Here is a 19,474-nt window from a genome sequence, read left to right as displayed (position 1 = left end):
TTCTCTTAATGAGTTTCCGACAGACTGGTCTTCCTGCATATTTGCATACAGTACCTAAAAAAACAATAGCAAAATATCAGTGATGTAAACACAGGCAGTCATTCTCATGCCTCAGCTCTCCATTGGTCATACCCTCTGTAGAGCACATTAATGTGAAATCACATAAGACAGAAAGTCATTGTTGGTGTCAGAAGTGCTTTGCATCAGCTGTCAAATGCCTGCTCTCAAATCAGAGGTTGGGGTGTGGACACAAGTGCAACGATGCTGTCCTGCTGTCCTCTTAGCGGCCGGGTGTTTGGAGCGTCTAGCTTTAAGTGATGTTTTTCACCCTCCTTTCCTGTACTCAAATCTGTTCATCCATATTCTAACCCCCTCTGGCAGCTGCTCATAGTCCTTTGCACAACAGTTAATATTGAAGGAGAAGCTTCAGAAAGCTCTGCTGGGCAGGAGACAGGTTTACGAATGTTTGAGATGATGAATATATGAGCGAACATGCTTAGCATGCATGTGTGTGTTTACACTAAAGGATATTGATTTGCTGGGACATGCAATTAAACCTATATGTAACCAGGTAACAGAGGATGGGGTCATCTTGCTTTGGAAATGAGGCAGGAGATATCCTCCATGAAACACAAATAAGATGTTTACATGGTTTACTTCAACTCTGCCAGTGCTAAACGAGAACCTTGTACCCTACAAGGGGTAAGGGGCTTTTGGTGCAAGAGGAAATATAGCACTTACATGGCTGCAAGACATTAATTTTCTTCTCCCTGCCACTTTGTGTTCTGGTTGAAAAAGTAGTTAAGTTTGCTGTTTTTAAATGCATGGTCAGCACTGAGCTCCTGCATGTAGCAATCTGGATGCTGCTGTTTTATTTGTGCTAAAGAGGCCAGAAGCTGTGTTTATTTATTAACCTAAGCATGTACTTTTTTCAGCTAACAATATGTTTTATTGTTGAACTACATTGAAATAGTGAAAAGAAAAATAACACATTTCCATTGGTGATGTACATGTAATATAAATGTCATATATAAAATCGTAAAATATGTAAAAACTGTAGTACATTACTTGTTATATATTACTTATAAAGGTTGGAACTTCAGGTATGTACTGAAGCCCTGAAAGGCAACAACTGTTTAACACTACTCTACAGCACACAGTTTTATTTTTCTGACATTTCAGTGTCACTCGAGCTCCTTAGAGGGAGTTGGTAACATGTCATTAAATAAAACCACCAGAAACTTATTATGAACTACTCATCACCAGCCTGTCAGTGTCAGTGATGACCAGTGATGCCACTAAAACGTTAGTCTACTTAGTAATGCTACTTTAATCTGACTCCTTTTTTCAGGAACCAGTAGGCCAGTCTAATTTAGTAATGCTACTCTAATCTGACTCCTCTTTTCAGTAACCAGTAGGCTAGTCTAATTTAGTATTGCTACTCTAATCTGACTCCTTTTTTTCAGTAACCAGTAGGCTAGTCTAATTTAGTAATTCTGCTCTAATCTGACTCCTTTTTGTCACTAACCAGTATGCTAGTCTAATTTAGTAATGCTACTCTAATCTGACTCCTTTTTTCAGTAACCAGTAGGCTAGTCTTATTTAGTAATGCTACTCTAATCTGACTCCTGTTTTCAGTAACCAGTGGGCTAGTCTAATTTAATAACGCTTCTCTAATCTGACTCCTTTTTTTCAGTAACCTGTAGCCTAGTCTAATTCAGTAACGCTACTCTAATCTGACTCGTTTTTCAGTAGCCTAGTCTAATTTAGAAACGCTACTCTTATCAGACTCCTTTTTTCAGTAACCAGTAGGCTAGTCTAATTTAGTAATGCTACTCTAATCTGACTCCTGTTTTCAATAACCAGTAGGCTAGTCTAATTTAGTAATACTACTCTAATCTGACTCCTTTTTTCAGTAACCAGTAGGCTAGTCTAATTTAGTAACGGTACTCTAATCTGAATCCTGTTTTCACTAACCAGTATGCTAGTCTAATTCAGTAATGCTACTCTAATCTGACTCCTCTTTTCAGTAACCAGTAGGCTAGTCTAAGTTAGTAATGCTACTCTAATCTGACTCCTCTTTTCAGTAACCAGTAGGCTAGTCTGTTTTAGTAATGCTACTCTAATCTGACTCCTTCTTTTTCAGTAACCAGTAGGCTAGTCTAATTTAGTAACGCTACTCTAATCCGACTCCTTTTTTTCAGTAGCCAGTAGAAAAGAATAGAATGGAAATACTTTATTAATCCCAAACTGGGACATTTAAGTTTTTTTTGTTTAGTTTTTTAGAATAAAAATACCAGTAGGCTAGTCTAATTTAGTAATGCTACTGTAATCTGACTACTTTTTTTTAGTAACCAGTAGGCCAGTCTTATTTAGTAATGCTACTCTAATCTGGCTCCTCTTTTCAGTAACCTGTAGGCTAGTCTAATTTAGTAATGCTACTCTAATCTGACTCCTCTTTTCAGTAACCAGTAGGCTAGTCTAATTTAGTACTGCTACTCTAATCTGACTCCTTTTTTTCAGTAACCAGTAGGCTAGTCTAATTTAGTAATTCTGCTCTAATCTGACTCCTTTTTTGTCACTAACCAATATGCTAGTCTAATTTAGTAATGCTACTCTAATCTGACTCCTTTTTTCAGTGACCAGTAGGCTAGTCTTATTTAGTAATTCTACTCTAATCTGACTTGTTTTTTCAGTAGGCTAGTCTAATTTAGTAACGCTACTCTTATCTGACTCCTTTTTTCAGTAACCAGTAGGCTAGTCTAATTTTGTTTGGGATAGGTGGGCTTTTGTAAAGCACATTTGCACATGTACAAGCACGAGCGTGTGCACGTGTACGAGCACGAGCACGAGGCCTACAGCGGTTCTGACGTCATTTTATGCGCCTGTTTGGACATAGACAAAAGGAGGATGGACAATGGGCGCACATTTAAATCAATGGCGGCGAAAAGGTTCACCTTGGTGTGATGCGGAGGTGGAGTGTCCACTGCAGATTTGGTCAGAAGAAAATATTCAAAAACAGTTGGACAAGACGCACAACGTTACCATGTTTTCTGCGCTGCTTTCCATTATGTGGAGGACAAGCGCTTTTGTAAACAAAGCGACGCATCGCGATGACGTAAATCAATGCGTGTGACGTGTTACGGCGTGATGACGTTTGGACAGCAAGAAGCATTTGCGCGAGGCCCAGGCAGTGTGGGTACAAACGGGCCTGGGGCGCGGGGGGGAGAGGGAGGGGGGACAAGTACCCTAAAGCCCGGGGCGCGGTGCGGAAGGACAGTGTGAGTGTGCCCTAAAGCATGAGGCACAGTACGGATGGACAGTGTGAGTGCGCCCTAATACTGCTCAAAATAAGACCAAACCTCCGCAGTAGCATGAAAAGAGTCCTAACACAGAAAACAAAGCACCAACCACGTGGTTAGTGACCCAGAGTTTAAAGACTAACCTGATGGCCCCTGTACCAGCTCCTCTCGTAGTAAAGTCCATTCAAGTTGTATACCAAATACAATCCAAAGGGAAGGAGCCCATTGATGATTTATTCTAGCAAAACACGTAAACGTTGTGGATTGTGGCAGTGTGGTGAAATATCTTTACCTCCAGTCTATCCGTAGCTTCAAGCACACCTTCTTTGGGTTCTTTGGGTCAGAAGCTCTTTTAGAAATTATGAAGTTGTGCAAATGTTTGCTGCAGACACGATAATCTGTCTGTACTTTTTTATACCTCCCTTGTGTTTTAGTAAGATGCTGGAAATTCAATTTCCTTGCGGGAGTCATCCCAAAGGGATCAATAAAGAGAAGTCTAAGTCTATCAGAGCAAGTCATCGTAACGCAATGGCAGCCTGTGAAAAGTTTCTGGATTGCGGGAAAGATACAAACACGAACCATTCTGTCTCTCTTCACTTCAAGTTGCAGGCTAGTCGTCTCTCACATATGCTGTGCTTCTTCGGGGAACACACGCCCCCCTGAGATCTCCCCTAATGTTTAGGTGCTGCAAGGAAAAATGCTGTGTAGGACTTTTCCAAACCTTTTACATCTATTATTAACTTCTATTTCACCAAACTGCCACAAACACCAACGTTTACGGGTTTTGCTGGAATAAATCATCAATGGGCTCCTTCCTTTTGGATTGTATTTGGTTATCGAGATATGAATTGCTTATTCTTCCCATTACCTGCTTGACGAATTCTGATTTATTCAATATATGAACTGTAAGGTTTTATCATTTATTCTCACCTTTCTAATTTACCCTTTTTTTTAATATGTATTTTTAGCTGCTGCCCTGGTGGACCTTGCGCTACATCAACCTGCACCAGCAAATCCTGGAGGCCCGTTCTCCGCAGCTCCTCAGCTTGGCCCAGAGCAGCATTGAAAAAGGTCTGTGAACACTATAAAGGACACCCCTATACTAGGGGTAATGATACACAGAAGTCATGGTTTGGTGCAAGTTCGATACAGCCCTAATGCATAAGGATACGATTCTTTTCATTTATTTTAAAAAGACAGTGCAAGTGTCAATAACAGACAGGTCTCTTGATGGGGACTGAGGTAACATTGTTGCTCCCCAGCAACTTTGGTATAATATCACCATTTTGATTTTGCAAACAAGGAACATTTCAATAGGGGTGGATAAAAATATCGATTCATCAATGCATTGTAGTGATAGACAGATACATCGACTGGCCGATATTATTGGACTATATTTGCGTTTTTTTAGGTGTATCGGTATCGGCCGATGCAGGCTGCTGCGTTCGCAGATAGTTTTTCCCCAGCATTATTTACAGGCGTCCACAGGCAGCTCACTGTTGCTGGAGATGATTTTTTTTAAGTTCAAGAGACTCGTAACATTTGTTTTGATCATTGTGTAATTTTTATGATGTAAATTGAGGGAGCAAAAGTCGTATCTGCTCTAAATATCGGCTCAAGGAGATGGGCAGTCCGTATTTGTAAACTGCTAAGGCTGATGAACAAAAATCCATATTGGCCGATCTCTAATGCATTGCAATATAAAATAATATTTCCCAATTCTATCGATTAAGAAAATCCTGAAATCGATTGTTCCGTTGTAATGAAGCCCGAGTCGAGTGGGGGCGTGTCAGTTTCCAGTGAGATGTTGCGAGCTGTACTGTCCACCCCTGTCGGGACTTGGCTGGATCCTGTAGTGCAAGACAGCTTCATCCAACCAGGTGACTGTCTTTATGTGTGCTGATCTGGGGCCACATTCTGCTTATGAAATTCCTGCGTAAAATCATCCCATGGTCTTTTTGCAGCACTTGCATAAAATAAGCCATCGAGACAATTTTTCGTGTATAAACTATTAATGGTGAAATCCGGGAGAGTCGCTAACAGCCAGACGTAGCTGGCACTGATTAGCTCGGGGCAGTACAGTGAAGGCATTACAACGTCTTTTTTAAGCCTGTGAATGTTCTCATTTGTCCAGGTCATCGTTATCCCCAAAGCAATTTCAGTCAAAAGCAACTGGACTTTGTTATATGTCTAGGAAGACGTTTCACCTCTCATCCAAGAGGCTTCATTAGTTCATGTACGCATCTGACCGGTCCCAGCCTGGTCAGTTGCTAGACAAATAACCAAGTCCAGTTGCTTTTTACTGAAATTGCTTTGGGGATAACGTCTTTTTTAACCACTAATACTGCTCAAAATAACGTCAATCCTCTGCAGTAGCATGAGAAGGGACCTTACACATAAAACCCTTAATCAGTGTTAGCCATGTCCATGTTAGAGAATATTTTGGGCCTCAGTACCTGAATTTACTCCCCCTTTCATTAAGCAGAGCTAGTTACCTTTTTATTGTCAAAGCCAACCAGCAGGGCTGTTATCAGACCACATTAAAGATGTTTGTTGAATTATTGTTGTCCTTTTTCTTATCTTTGAGTGTATTGTTTAAAGGCAGAGGGTGTGTTTGATGGAGTGCAGTCTATTGTGTGATAGTTAACAGAGTGTGAAGTGTGAGCTGTGTGTGCAAAGGAGCACACCATCCTTTTACGAGTAAAGTGAGCAAAGAGGTTGGATGCTTTGGAAAGCATGCAGATTTACGTGACGCTCCCCAGCTCTGGGGAGGTACTGCCATGATTTTTAGTTCCTCACAGGATGCCGATTTGTCCAAGCCACAAACAAATGCAAATGCATTATTGTAAAAATCCAGCTGCCATTTAAGGTAAGTTAGATGTTGCTCAGAAGGGAAAGTGTTTCTGTTCAGTTCTAAGTTAGAGACAAGAGAGACAATGAAAGCAGCAAACCGCATGAAAAATGTAACAATGAAACCAAATTGAAGTGATGTGCAGTCAGTTTGACCGCTTATGGCCGGAATATGTAAAACATCTCATATTTTCGTTTCCTTTTTTTGTAATTTATATAAAAACGATTCTCAATTAAAATAGAGACAATTTCAGAAAAATGTTTAGAAGCCTTTATTGTTTGCCTTTTTTTATTTACATCACAGACTGATAACTTAATTGTGATAATATTCAAAGTTATTATTATTATTGTTTCACAAAAACAAACACACAGCAAGTATAACGGTACTGTGCTCTTTTCTTCGTGCTTTAGCAATATTGTTGTTGTGGCAACAACGCAACCAGCTGCTGACCCTCCGCTCCGTTGTCACACAACAGAGCAGAGGGTCAGCAGCTGGATTTTGCATGCATGGTCAGTATTATTAGTGGGTGTCTGTGGTTTGCTGACATTATTACATTTGCTGGCGTCACAGCGCCTTTGCAGTGCGCACTATTTGCATGTGTTGGCAGGGGGCCTTGGTTAGTTTGTGTCCAGGGCCTGTAGTCATGATAATCCGTCTATGGTGGTGAGAGAGTAATAAACATCTCAGACACTATCACTGCCACAAGAAAATAATAAAAAAGGGTAAAAAATTAAACACATTCACTTACCCCAATTGTCCAGGTGTTTGTGGAACAGCTATTCACTGCAACAAGCTCCAGCTCCAGCCAAAACTTTCTTTTCTTTCTCCTACTAGATGCTGTGGAACAGCTGTTCACTGCAACAAGCTCCAGCTCCAGCCAAAACTTTCTTTTATTTCTCCTACTAGCTGCCGTTGAATGAAGCTGCCTTCAAGTGCAGTCTTAAATGTCAATCATAAGAAGTAGGAATTGTGAAAAAAATCAAGTCCACTTTTGCTACATTGGGGATTTAAAGTCTGCAGCAAAGGGGCCATTGAAGTGACACTCAACACACACTACCACACAAGACTGCAGTGAATTGCCGGAGCGGCATCAGGAGTGATGTCATTGGCTGTTTTCTTACTGATACAGATGGAAAAACTTAACCAAAAAACAATAAGCTTGTTTACCATCTGCACACAATGCAATTTTCTTATCTCAATTAGAAAAAAAACATGTATTTGAAGGTTTTGATTGTGTGTACTGATGATTTGTCACTGTTGGACTTTCACAGTGCTGAAATGCCAGTCTGTATTGTCGGAGCAGAGAACCTTGGCTATCCATTTCCACCTGGAGTGTGTCTACATTAGTCTGACCTACTATGATTACCAGCCAGCTAAGGAACACATCAGGAAGGCCCAGGAGCTCTCAGGGCTGAACATCAACATGACTGGTACGTAAAGTACGGCATCTTCTGGTCGTGGAGGAGTGACTTGTTGAAAATGCTTAAGAGGAGGTCGTACCTGGTGGTGATCCTCCTAAGCCCGTATTGGTCAAGCCTTTATTTAATGTGGCTTGGTGGCAGAGTGGGTCGTCCTCTGTTCGAGAGATTGGTGGTTCGATCCCCATCTCCCCCCGGTCCACATGTCGAAGTGTCCTTGGGCAAGACACTGAACCCCGAATTGCTCCCCGTGCTGCGCATGGGTGTGTAAATGTGGTGTGAATGGTTAGATTAGATTAGATGGTATGTAGATGTCCACTGCCATCAGTGTGAATGTCTGTGTGAATGGGTGAATGTGACAGACACTGTGAAGCGCCTTGAGTAGTCAGATGACTAGAAAGGCGCTATATAAGTACAAGTCCATTTACCATTTAATGTAACAACTGATTGTCTGGTCAATCAAGGTGCTCTTGGCAAACGGACCCATTTCCAGCAAAAGTACTTGGCTCAGCTCATCCTTGAGGTCAAGAAAAAGCGAGGCCAACCTGGCCAGACGGATGATGAGGCCAGTCCCACCCCCACTCCTCAGGCCAGCCTGCCCAAGGTATGAGCTTCTGGTGTCTTCTTTCCAACTTGGTGTTTTTTGATACTTCATATATCACTTTGAACCTTCTGGTGTTCACATGACTGACTGTTGAGCTCTGCTTCAATATACCTTCATTCATATACGGTATGTGTTATATGAATAAATCAATACATTATTAATGTATATCTAAGCAAAAGCTCACAAAAGGCTGTGGTATGTTGGGATTTTATCACGGCTAAGGGGCGTTGTTAGGCCGGATGCAACAGTTTCTATGGAACATACTATCTTGATTCAGGTGACTAAATTTCGGAGACAAAATCCAGGGACATTTTTGACTCTGAGGCGTAAAAACCCTCAAAACATGTAGTGTTTTTGTCTTTGAAAAACTAAAGCATTCATAAAGCAGTTTCTCTCACCCTATTTCTTCTAAATTGCAATGGAATTGATTAACAATGAGTTTTTATCCTCTGATCTGATTAGCTGAGATCAAGAAGCAAGCGTAGCCTAGCGTTAGCATAGCTTGTAGACATTGTGAAGTTTCTAAAACTGAATAAAGAACAAACATATAAACACTAAACTGCTTTGCTAGCTCAATAAGATATCGGCTGAAAAAATATTTTTTCTATGGACAGATTTAAGACCATGAGAGCATTTCTTCTGAGTCACCAGTCAACATAAGCTAACGTTAGCTTGTAGACATTGTGAAGTTTCTCAAACTGAATAAAGATCACATATAAAAGCTAAACTGCGTTGCTAGCTCAATCGTGTTATAACTAAGATATTTGCGGGGAAAAATAATTTGGGTACAAAAAAAACTGAAGGTGAACTATGCTAACCTTTACCTCATGAAGAGTGCTTGTAATTATTTACCTCCATCACTGATCAACTCAGCTACTTGACATTTACATTTTGGTCATTAGTTTGCCCTAGTTAGAGCAACTTACGTTATATTTGACAATAACACCACATTAAGTTAATTTATTGTGTGTGACCATGGAAGCCTTGATAGAGGCGTCTAATGTGAGCTAGCTAAGCAGTGTTAGCTTAGCTGACATTTCTTTTTCACTGTGTTCAGCTAGGCAGCCTCATGCTGTTCACTGTGAGATTGACGAGTGTGAATCAAAACTTGGAGTCTGTTGCTGTTGGGTCCCCTCAAAGTCCCCTCTGTTAATATTCTGGAGAACATCTGCACACCCAGGGAATCAATGTAGAGCGTACGGCCTCAGACAGGGGCGCTCTTTATGAGGTAAAGGTTTGAATCCATGTAGACCGTACGTCCTCAGACAGGGGCGCTCTTCATGAGGTAAAGGTTTGAATCCATGTAGACCGACGGCCTCAGACAGGGGCGCTCTTCATGAGTTAAAGGTTTGAATCGATATAGACCAGCGGTGTCAAAGTGGTCGAGTTTAGGGCCCCTGTGGCTGCAGGTTCTCATTCCAACCAAGCAAAATCACACCTGACTTGAGTCATGCAATCACCCAAATTGTCTTCACACAGTTGATCCGTTGGATCAGGTGTGTTCTTCTGTATGTGCACAGTGAGTAATAACAAAACTTCCATTATATTGTGACAAAAATAAACACGTCATGTTTAAAAATCCCCACGAACAGCAGCCACTGTGGCCACAAGAGGCAGTTAGGAGATTGATGTATAGTAAATGCACAAATGTGGCGTAACAGTATCTTCAGTGGAGAAGAGTCACAAAGTCAGTCAACTGACTCAGACATCACACAATAATATGCCTAGCTTAACAATGTACAGTGCGGGCTCACGTGCCAGATGTCAGGCCCTTTCCGGTATCTCCTCTATCTATTTTGCGTCTGGAGCTAAGAACAAACAATTTTGGTACATTAGTTTTCCCTGCCTTCACATTAGACTCGCATAGAGGGATGGGGTGATGTAGTATAGAGATGAAGATGGGGGTCTAGTATGTGTTATAGTAGTAGTATTGTTGCCTGATGTGCAATTCAAAAGGTTGATTAACAGTTGGACCTACGAGTAAAATTTGTAACACCACAGTTTAGAAGCCAGTCCTGGTCCAAAATGTAATGTTCAGAAGTGTGATGTATGAACCTGACATGAACAATACAAATGCCTACAATTGACTGTGTTATAGTACATTAGGATACATCTTGTGTTTGTTCAAACAATGACATTGATTAAATGGATTCCATATAAATGATCGTGTGGTTATTAGCTTTGCAGTGAATCGTGCAATAGAAATACTTTTTACTTTTTTATAATACTTTTGAGTAAATTTCAGAGCCTGTACTTTTTACTTTTACTTGAATGAATATTTGGATCAGTACTTTCACTTTTACTTAAGTTCTTTTAATACAGGTAGTTTTACTTCTACTCAAGTAAAGAATTTGGTTACTTTTGCCATCTCTGGCTGTAAGTATCTGTGAAAGTCTTGCTCGCCTTGCCCGTATGATTGACATAAGTTATCAAAACTAACTGCCATTTTTCCACAGTCTTACAGATAGCAGTAACACCATAATAAACCCACTGTCTCTACTTCTGATCCTGCAGTGCTGGTATACCATACTTTAAGTGAAAGAATAACCCATTGTCACTTTGTTTGCATCATTTAATTGGCTTTGTCCACAAAGCCAAGCAGTGATGTGTGTCTGTTAAAGATAACTCATTTGGCAACATAAGATGAGTTACACCAATATAGCAGATACCTCAGCTGAGCTGACAAATAATAATTTCTTAAGGATGGAAGGGCCATACTAAATATAACGTTTATATGAAATGGAGCACAACTACAAACTTTTGGCAACTGATATTAAATAAAATATAGTTATGGAAAAGAAAAAAACAAGATGGTGGGAGGATTTATTATTTATGCACCAGATTTGTTGACGATTGGATATATTTTGTATGGGTAAAAACGTTGAGCTCCTTTATAAGTGACAACATCTGTTCACCTTGAAAAGAGCCAGGTGAGATCCAGAGATGATATTAATAAATAATAATAGATCCGTTTTATATAGCGCTTTTCTCAGTACTCAAAGTCGCTTTACGCATAAAAAATAGACAATCAAACAGGAAGCACGTTAAACAGGACTAGAACAAAAGAACATCACATTAATAGATAAACAGAGGGTGGAAGATGGTGGATTGTAATTGTTGTAGGTGATCCTGCAGAGATGGTATTTAAGCTGACTCTTGAATGACGGGAGTGTTTCTGAGTTCCAGATGGTGAGGGGCAGGGAGTTCCAGCAGGTAGGGGCAGCGATGGCAAAGGCTCGGTCCCCCAGGGTGCGATATTTGTTTTTGTCGATGGGGGTGAGAAGATTGGCATCAGCAGAGCGGAGGCGGCGAGTTGGGGACTGGTGATGGAAGAGATGAGTCAGGCATGAGTGTGCAAGACTGTTGAGGGCTTTTTAGGTGATGAGGAGGATCTTGAAGGTGATGCGTTGTTGTATGGGAAGCCAGTGAAGTTCATGGAGGATGGGAGTGATGAGGGCTCAATGCATTCTGCAGTTAAAACCGGACTTAAATGGAATTAATCGGTGAGACTAGTCCATAAAAAGGTGGTGACCTTGATTTCTATCATCTGATAATTGCTGTTTATTGTTGTATTTTCGATCATGACCCAGCTTTCATGACCATAGGTGAGGGTAGGAACGAAGATTGACCGGTAGATCGAGAGCTTTGCCTTCTGGCTCAGCTCTCTTTTCGTCACAACAGTGCGGTAGAGCGACTGCAACACCACCCCGCTGCTCCGATTCTCCGGCCAAACTCATGCTCCATCATCCCCTCACTCGTGAACATGATCCCGAGGTACTTGAACTCCTTCATTTGGGGTAAGGACTCATTCCCTACCTGGAGTAAGCAATCCAACGGTTTCCTGCTGAGAGCCATGGCCTCAGATTTAGAGGTGCTCATCCTCATCCAAGCCATTTCACACTCGGCTGCGAACCGATCCAGTGAGTGCTGAAGGTCACTGACCGACGATGCCATCAGGACCAAATCATCTGCAAAAAGCAGAGACGAGATCCTCAGCCGATCGAACTGCAACCCCTCCCCACCACGACTACGTCTCGATATCCTGTCCGTGAAAATCACGAACAGGATTGGTGACAAAGCGCAGCCCTGGCGGAGGCCAACCCCCACCGGGAACGAATCCGACTTACTGCCGAGGATCCGGACACAGCTCTCCGATTGGGTGTACAGAGATTGGATGGCCCACAGAAGTGACCCCCTCCCCCATACTCCCGCAGCACCTCCCACAGTATCTCCCACAGTATCTCCCGAGGGACCCGGTCATATGCCCTTCCAGATCCACAAAACACATGTAGACTGGATGGGCATACTCCCAGGCCCCCTCCAGGATCCTTGCGAGAGTGAAGAGCTGGTCCATTGTTCCAAGTCTAGGACGGAATCCGCATTGTTCCTCTTCAATCTGAGGTTCGACTATAGGATGAACCCTCCTTTCCAGCCCCTTGGAGTAGACTTTACCTGGGAACCGTACTCCTGGATAGGGGTTGGACCCTATTTTTCTCTGGAGTTGCCTAGGGTGTGAGGCGCCGGGCGGGTGTGGGGATACTCAGGAACCCCCGGCTGAGCGCTGCGGTGTTGGAGTTCACCCCGAGGGACAAGAGGGTCGCCTTCTTACGCCTGCGGGTGGTAGGGGGGAAAGCTCTGACTGTTGTTTGTGCATATGCACCGAACAGCAGTTCAGAGTATTTGGCCTTTGTCGTGACCCTGAATGGAGTCCTGCATGGGGCTCCAGGAGGGGACTCAATAGTTCTGCTGGGAGACTTCAACACTCACGTGGGCAATGATGGAGACACCTGGAAAGGCGTGATTGGGAGGAACGGCCTCCTTGATTTAAACCCGAGTGGTCATCAGTTACTAGACTTCTGTGCTAGTCACAGATTGTCTATAACTAACACCATGCTCGAACATAAGGATGCTCATAAGTGTACGTGGTACCAAAGTACCCTAGGCCAAAGGTCGATGGTCGATTTTGTGATGGTATCATCTGATCTGAGGCCGTATGTTTTGGACACTCGAGTGAAGAGAGGGGCAGAGCTGTCAACTGATCACCATCTTGTGATGAGTTGGGTCAGAGGATGGGGGAAGATTCTGGACGGACCAGGTAAGCCCAAACGAGTAGTGCGGGTGAACTGGGAACGTCTGGAGGAGGCCCCTGTCCGAGATATCTTCAACTCACACCTCCGGCGGAGCTTTTCTGGCATCCCTGTGGAGGTTGGGGGCATTGAACCGGAGTGGGCTTTTGTTAACAGAGCTGGAGCCTGATGGGGAATCATTGTCAATATCCCTGGCGGAAGTCACTGAGGTAGTCAAACAACTCCACAGTGGCAAAGCCCCAGGGATTGATGAGATTCATTCAGAAATGCTGAAAGCTTTGGGTTCGGAGGCGCTGTCTTGGTTGAAATGTCTCTTCAACATCGTGTGGAAGTCTGGGACAGTGCCAAGGGAGTGGCAGACTGGGGTGGTGGTTCCTCTGTTTAAAAAGGGGGACCAGAGGGTGTGAGCCAATTACAGGGGTGTGGCGTTTTATGAAGCACAAAATACAACAACGGAGAGCCTGAATTGTTGAGTAATTGAAGTTGTACATCAAACGAGAATGGGAAAGAATTCCACCTAAAACACAACAATTGGTGTCCTCAGTTCCCAAATGCTTATTGAGTGTTGTTAAAAGGAAAGGAAAGATGATGAAACACAGTGGTAAACATGCCCCTTTCCAGGCTTTTTTGGAACGTGTTGCTGGCATCAAATTCAAAATGAGTGAATATTTTCAAAAAACAATAGTTTATTCATTAAACATTAAATATCTAGTCTTTGTTGTGTATTTAGTTGGATATATGTTGTAAAGGACTTGCAAATCATTGTATTCTGTTTTTATTTATGTAACAACTCCGATGAAATTGGGGTTCGTAGATAAGGAATTACACTGAGACTTTCCAGTTTTCCAGGCTCACTTTAGCAGTTAACTTTAACAGTTTCAGCAGATATGAAAAAAAGGTATTTTTCATAGAATGTTAGCGACTTCAGCTTTAAATTGTGTTATTGCATCTCTCCCTGGGGAATAGGACAAAGAGTACTAAAATGGACAATGCTCACCTGCATTTTCTTGGAATATCTATTTTCTGTAAATTATGACCATAATAAAAGCATCTACTGGTTCTTTGTAAAGCTGACTGCTTGCAGTTGGTTGCAATTTTGAAAATTGCCCACTAGTGAAAATTATCAGTGAAAGTTGGATAAAATATATGGCAACGACAAACCATCAATAATTTTCAGGAAATGAGCCACTAAGCAGTAGCATGCGTGAGGAATTCACTCTTAACACACTCACTTTTTTTCTTTTAAGGGTTGCGGTTGCAAACCATTTCTCAAAAATATGTAATGTTTCATGTAACACAGCATGCTGGTTTACCTTGTGGCTTCAGCAAGTGTGTACATATCTGACTCTGTGTGTTTCCATTTGCTTACAGGACTACAGTCTGGAGGATGACACTGTGCTGAATAAGATTAATTTTGCGGTGCCAGATCAATATGAGCTGCCCGATCTCAGCGCTGAGGAGCAGGCCGTTATTCTCGGCATTTGGTAAGTCCTCTACCTCATCTCATCCACGGAAGCCTCCATGTTGTTTACACTGAACAGTCGCTTTCCGTTGCGTCACACTTAAATCCCCTCACAACCAACACTGATTGGTTCGGTCACTTAGGAAACGTCTCCAAATTTTCTTTGCCATCAGTCTGGTGAATGATCTGTGAGTAAAATACAATGGAGCCGGATTGTCAGGATTGTCTCGTGAGGCTACTGGACAGCTGCAGTGGTAAAAAATGGGAGCACGATTCTTCAGTCAGATGGATGACTCATCAATGGGACTGAAATGTGTATGGTGTAGAAAGGCTTGTGGTGTTATCCTGTAACTTTAAAGCAATTCTTACCTTTTTGACATTTTTACACTTTTCTTTTGTAAACTTAAAATGCTCCTAAAAAGCGTATGGCACACTGAAATGTCAGAGAAATCCACCAGGTGTTGAAACTCATCAATATTTAATTCTCATATACTGTATTTCTGATAAGTTTGACCAAACACTTTATTTCAGTCATAATACAAATGATTTGCCAAGCTTCCTGCCAGTCACGTTGTGGCGTCCCTTCCAGCTGCCTACCACTGTCACAGCTTGCGAGTCAGGGGTGGTGTGGGGAGGAGGGAGCGTCGGAGGTAAGGCTGGGGAAGTTACTAAGTGCTGTGCGACATGCCACAAAGGTAAGAATTGCATTAAGTGTCAACAACAGTTTCAGTGTCTGAAGTAAGTGATGAGTTTTACCGGACACACAGTGCTTTCAAAGATTTTAATTACTGCTTCATTGTCAGTGCGTCTTGTTTTAATGGGATCACATCCCAGGATGTGATTACTTCTTATTAAATTTTGGCCAAGGGCTTTAAAGGTTGAAGAGTTCCTGGTCATCTTGTCTTCTCCATGGTCCTTTTAACTCTGGGAATGTGACCTTGTCTGGATTTTCTTTTCTCCTTCAGTAGATATGCTAAGCTCTTGGCAGCTCTTACATTAACCTTTTAGATAAGGTACATTAAAAATTTGTATTGATTAATGCAATGTAAAAATCTCATAAACCACTTGATTTATGAACAGTTTAGCTTGAAAGTTAATACAGCAGTCTCAGCCCCACTCAAGGTCTATTTACTAGTGTAATTATTCTTGGTAATTTTGTGTCTCTTTTTGGTCATTTTGTGTCAGTGGTTATTTTGTGTCTCTTTGTGGTCATTTAGAGTCTCTGTAGGTTTGCCTTTCTTTGTAGTTTTGTGTTCCTCCTGTAGATGTCTTCTATTCTTTAGATATTTTAACAGTAACTTTAAACAGAGGCCCTGGCACAGGGGGGAGCCCTTGCTCTGTAATCCATGTGTATATCACTCTCACTTTCCCTGCAGTCCCTTCAGTTCTTAATCACTAGGTTCTCTGAAAGCTGAAGCTAATAAAGATTCATGTTAATGTAGGGCTTTTGACTCACGGTCAGATTAGTAGAGTATTCTCAATAAACGTATTGTTAATCAAACAGAATAACGACAACGACAGTACAGTGCATCTGCGGTAAAACCTGCAAGAATCAGAGGGGTTTAAAAATCACTACGCATAGAAGTCTCTTCTGGTCAGATGCAGGAGGAGCCAAGCACGGAGGCAACCCACAGTGCCAAGTGCCTTATAGTGCCACCAACAACCGCTACCAACAGCTCACATGCCACCCTCAGCCCCCAAGAGACAGCAGTACCTCTCAACAAACCACAGAGCCTCCAAAGCCCGCAAGCTCCAACCATAACAAGTAGTTGTGCACCTTAAGCTCGACCAAGAAATTCATCTGGTGAGAGTCGGGTTAGGCTCAGCAAAGCCTACGAAACACTGGGCATAACAGGTGTGAACCGAAAAAGAGCTACTAAACTATTAATTTAGGATTATGATTAATAATGAACTTAATAATCACTGACCAAATCACTGCCAGAAGCTAGTCAGTTGAAGGATTTGGGAGTTCTACCAGAAGAGGTTAGCACATTCTTCTTTGTGTATCTGTTGAGGGTGGACCTTCATTTAAATGCATCATATTTAAATTGTGATATTTTATGTGTAAAATCTGAATCTGCAAAATAATCAGTGACATGTCTGTCAGGTAAATGTAGTAGTGCATTGTTTTCCTCTGAAGTAGAATTACGCAGTAAGTAGTTTACAGTTGAGTTGCATATTTTGTAAGTTATTTAATGATAAAAGTTTCATATTTAAACATCATAACACATCAAAAGCTGTTTTGGGCCCAAGGGTTCTCTCTGGGGTCAGAAATCGCAGTCATCTGTTGCTGCAATCAATGAGCCAGAAAGAGCGCAGAGAGTCCTCCCTTCACAAAGAATTTATACAGCAATAAAGTTCATTGGATTGTTGTGATTGTTTCAGAATGTTGCTGAGGCAGTCTCTGGTTCAGGCTTAAGAATGTCAGTCACTCCCAGAGGGACTCTCATTCATTCACAAGTTGAATCCTCTGCTCCCTGGTCACACAGTTCCTCCAATGAACCCCCAGTTCCTGTAGAAAGAACACTCCCTACTCTGTAGCATCCCACCTCCTGGGGGGCTGACCCCCTCTCATCCTACTGCACCTAGTTTTAACCTGGAGCTTATCTGCAACATCCTTTAATTATTCCATCTGTGTTAAAGTGATGATAATGTGAAAGCACGCTAAATCATTTTTATTCAACTTCTATACGTGCACAGTGATAAGAAAACTTAAATTATATCCCAACATTAGCATTTAGCTTAAAGCACAGCTTCTCAGAGCTGCCAACATGGCTGGAGACTCTTAGTCTTCTTTCAGCATGTACTGTATATACTGTTGACCAAGTTGCTGGGTTGTCTTACAGCACTGACTTCCAGAAGAATAACCCTGTGCACAAACTGACTGAAGAGGAACTCCTGGCCTTCACATCTGTAAGTACTAGTTTACTTGTTTGATATGTAATTCAAAATTATAGTTAAAGATGCTCGTCAAACAAGGTCAGGAATATTTAAATACCTGTTACTGATCTTAATGTTTGTAACCGCTGCTCTAGTGTTCTATCACAGCGTATCATCATATTTCTGAATCTGTTTTCCAAAGTATATTATTTATTCATTTATCAACACTTTTCCCTAGTCAACAACACAAATACTAAGCTGAAAACTACATTTCTATAATGTTGCACCAGCTAACTAAAGACTATATCCCAACAAAAACCACTGTGCAGAAGTGATGACATGACACCTCAGAGAGAACTGCAAGAAAGCGCACAACTGGAGAAAAACCAAACCATAAATCCACGTTGACAACCCCAAATACCACCTCAGTGTTTTTATGAAAGCAGATGGAACTTCCAGACAAGCACTGTGACTCTTTTCAGGAAGTTCTAACTGCTTTCATAGTCCTCCTTCAGTGCCTGTGAAACATTAGCCATCACAGGCCACTTCTTTCCTTGGCTATTGCTTTTTCTAGTCTTTGGCTTACTGTGAAATCATTGTTCTCCTCAAGCTACAGCTTCAGAGTGTATTTGTACTCAGGGTTAGAACTTCATTTGATATTTCTCCAGCAAAGGAGCAGGTAACTCCAGGGTACCTGAATAAAGCATTATAACAGTACGTGCTATCCTTAAGGCTGAACTGAAATTTGAGTTCTCCTCACTTTCTGTGCGACTGAATATAAACCTGCACAGTCTCAACCTTTCAAAAGAGGATAAGAGTGTTTTGGATATTCATAGAAATAGCATCTAAGCTTCATGTGGCCGTTTCTCATGGTATTAGCTGACTGTTAAGTGTGAGCTGGCATTGTTAGGAGTACCAAAAACATAGTTGGTGAACCCTGAGTTTATTAAGAGAGTTTTGAAAGACTTACCTACTGGCCCCTGTACCAGCTCCTCTTGTAATAGTGTAAGTAGTAGTGTAAGTCCATTCAAGTCGATTAGCAAATGCAATCCAAAAGGAAGGAGCCGCTTCGTTTTTTGTTTTTTCATTATTTTGAGCAGTATTAGTGGTTAAAAAAGCTGTTTTAATGCCTTCACCATGCTTCCCCAAGCTTATCAGTGTTAGCCACATCTGGCTGTTATCCCACCCATGTCTCCTGTGAAAACAAGTATAAAGATATTTCGCTTAATAATAAATTACGGCAAAACTATATAACTTTTGGAAGAAAACACAACACATTTTTTGCAAATGAAAAGTTTCCCACACCCTTCCTGCTTTTCAGATATGACCAAGCTGGAGTAAGAGTGCTACTAAGACATTAAGTTTCCAAGAACACATTGTAGTGCATACAGTTGTTACATTGCATTCATTTTATATTAATATTATTTTATATTTTATTCTTTTATACATGGTATTGGATTTTGCATAATTCAGTGTGTGACTGATGTTCCTGCCTTACAACATAATTATCATTAGACACAGATGCAGCTTAGACCTTGCTTGCAGTTAACATTTGTTATATTGATCGAGGAATTTATTGATTTCACTTAGTTTTAGAACACTAGCAGTGTGGTTTTAGTTAGGGAGATGGCAAGGTTGATTAGTTCGTCAACCACTTATATACTATGAATTCCTGTTCCTTCAGGATGTACCCTGTTGACTGTAGTGCTCAAAGGAATTTTCCTGTAGCACCACCAAGAATTAACACTTTTGGTTTTGAATTAAATATCTGGACAACTGTTGCCATGATGTTTAATGAATTAATGAAGTAGCCAGTGAAATATTTATATCTAGTGGATGAATTCCATTCTTAATCCATATTACAAAGTTT

At 41.5% G+C, this 19,474-nt stretch overlaps 1 protein-coding gene across 1 annotated transcript in view; it reads left to right on the top strand.

Annotated features, from left to right (window-relative positions):
- ttc27 (tetratricopeptide repeat domain 27) overlaps nt 1-19,474 on the top strand; it is a 110,304-nt gene that overhangs the window by 25,764 nt on the left and 65,066 nt on the right. The window contains exons 5-9 of the mRNA XM_083922380.1: nt 4,271-4,373; nt 7,425-7,583; nt 8,036-8,175; nt 14,634-14,746; nt 17,571-17,637. Coding sequence (XP_083778506.1) covers nt 4,271-4,373; nt 7,425-7,583; nt 8,036-8,175; nt 14,634-14,746; nt 17,571-17,637 — 582 coding nt within the window. The remainder of the gene's footprint in view (nt 1-4,270; nt 4,374-7,424; nt 7,584-8,035; nt 8,176-14,633; nt 14,747-17,570; nt 17,638-19,474) is intronic.

This window comes from Echiichthys vipera (assembly GCF_963691815.1).
Source record: "Echiichthys vipera genome assembly, chromosome: 11".
NCBI classification, from domain to species: Eukaryota; Metazoa; Chordata; class Actinopteri; order Perciformes; family Trachinidae; genus Echiichthys; species Echiichthys vipera.
Note: the sequence above shows the minus strand (reverse complement) of the source record. Positions and strands in the feature narration are given on the sequence as shown.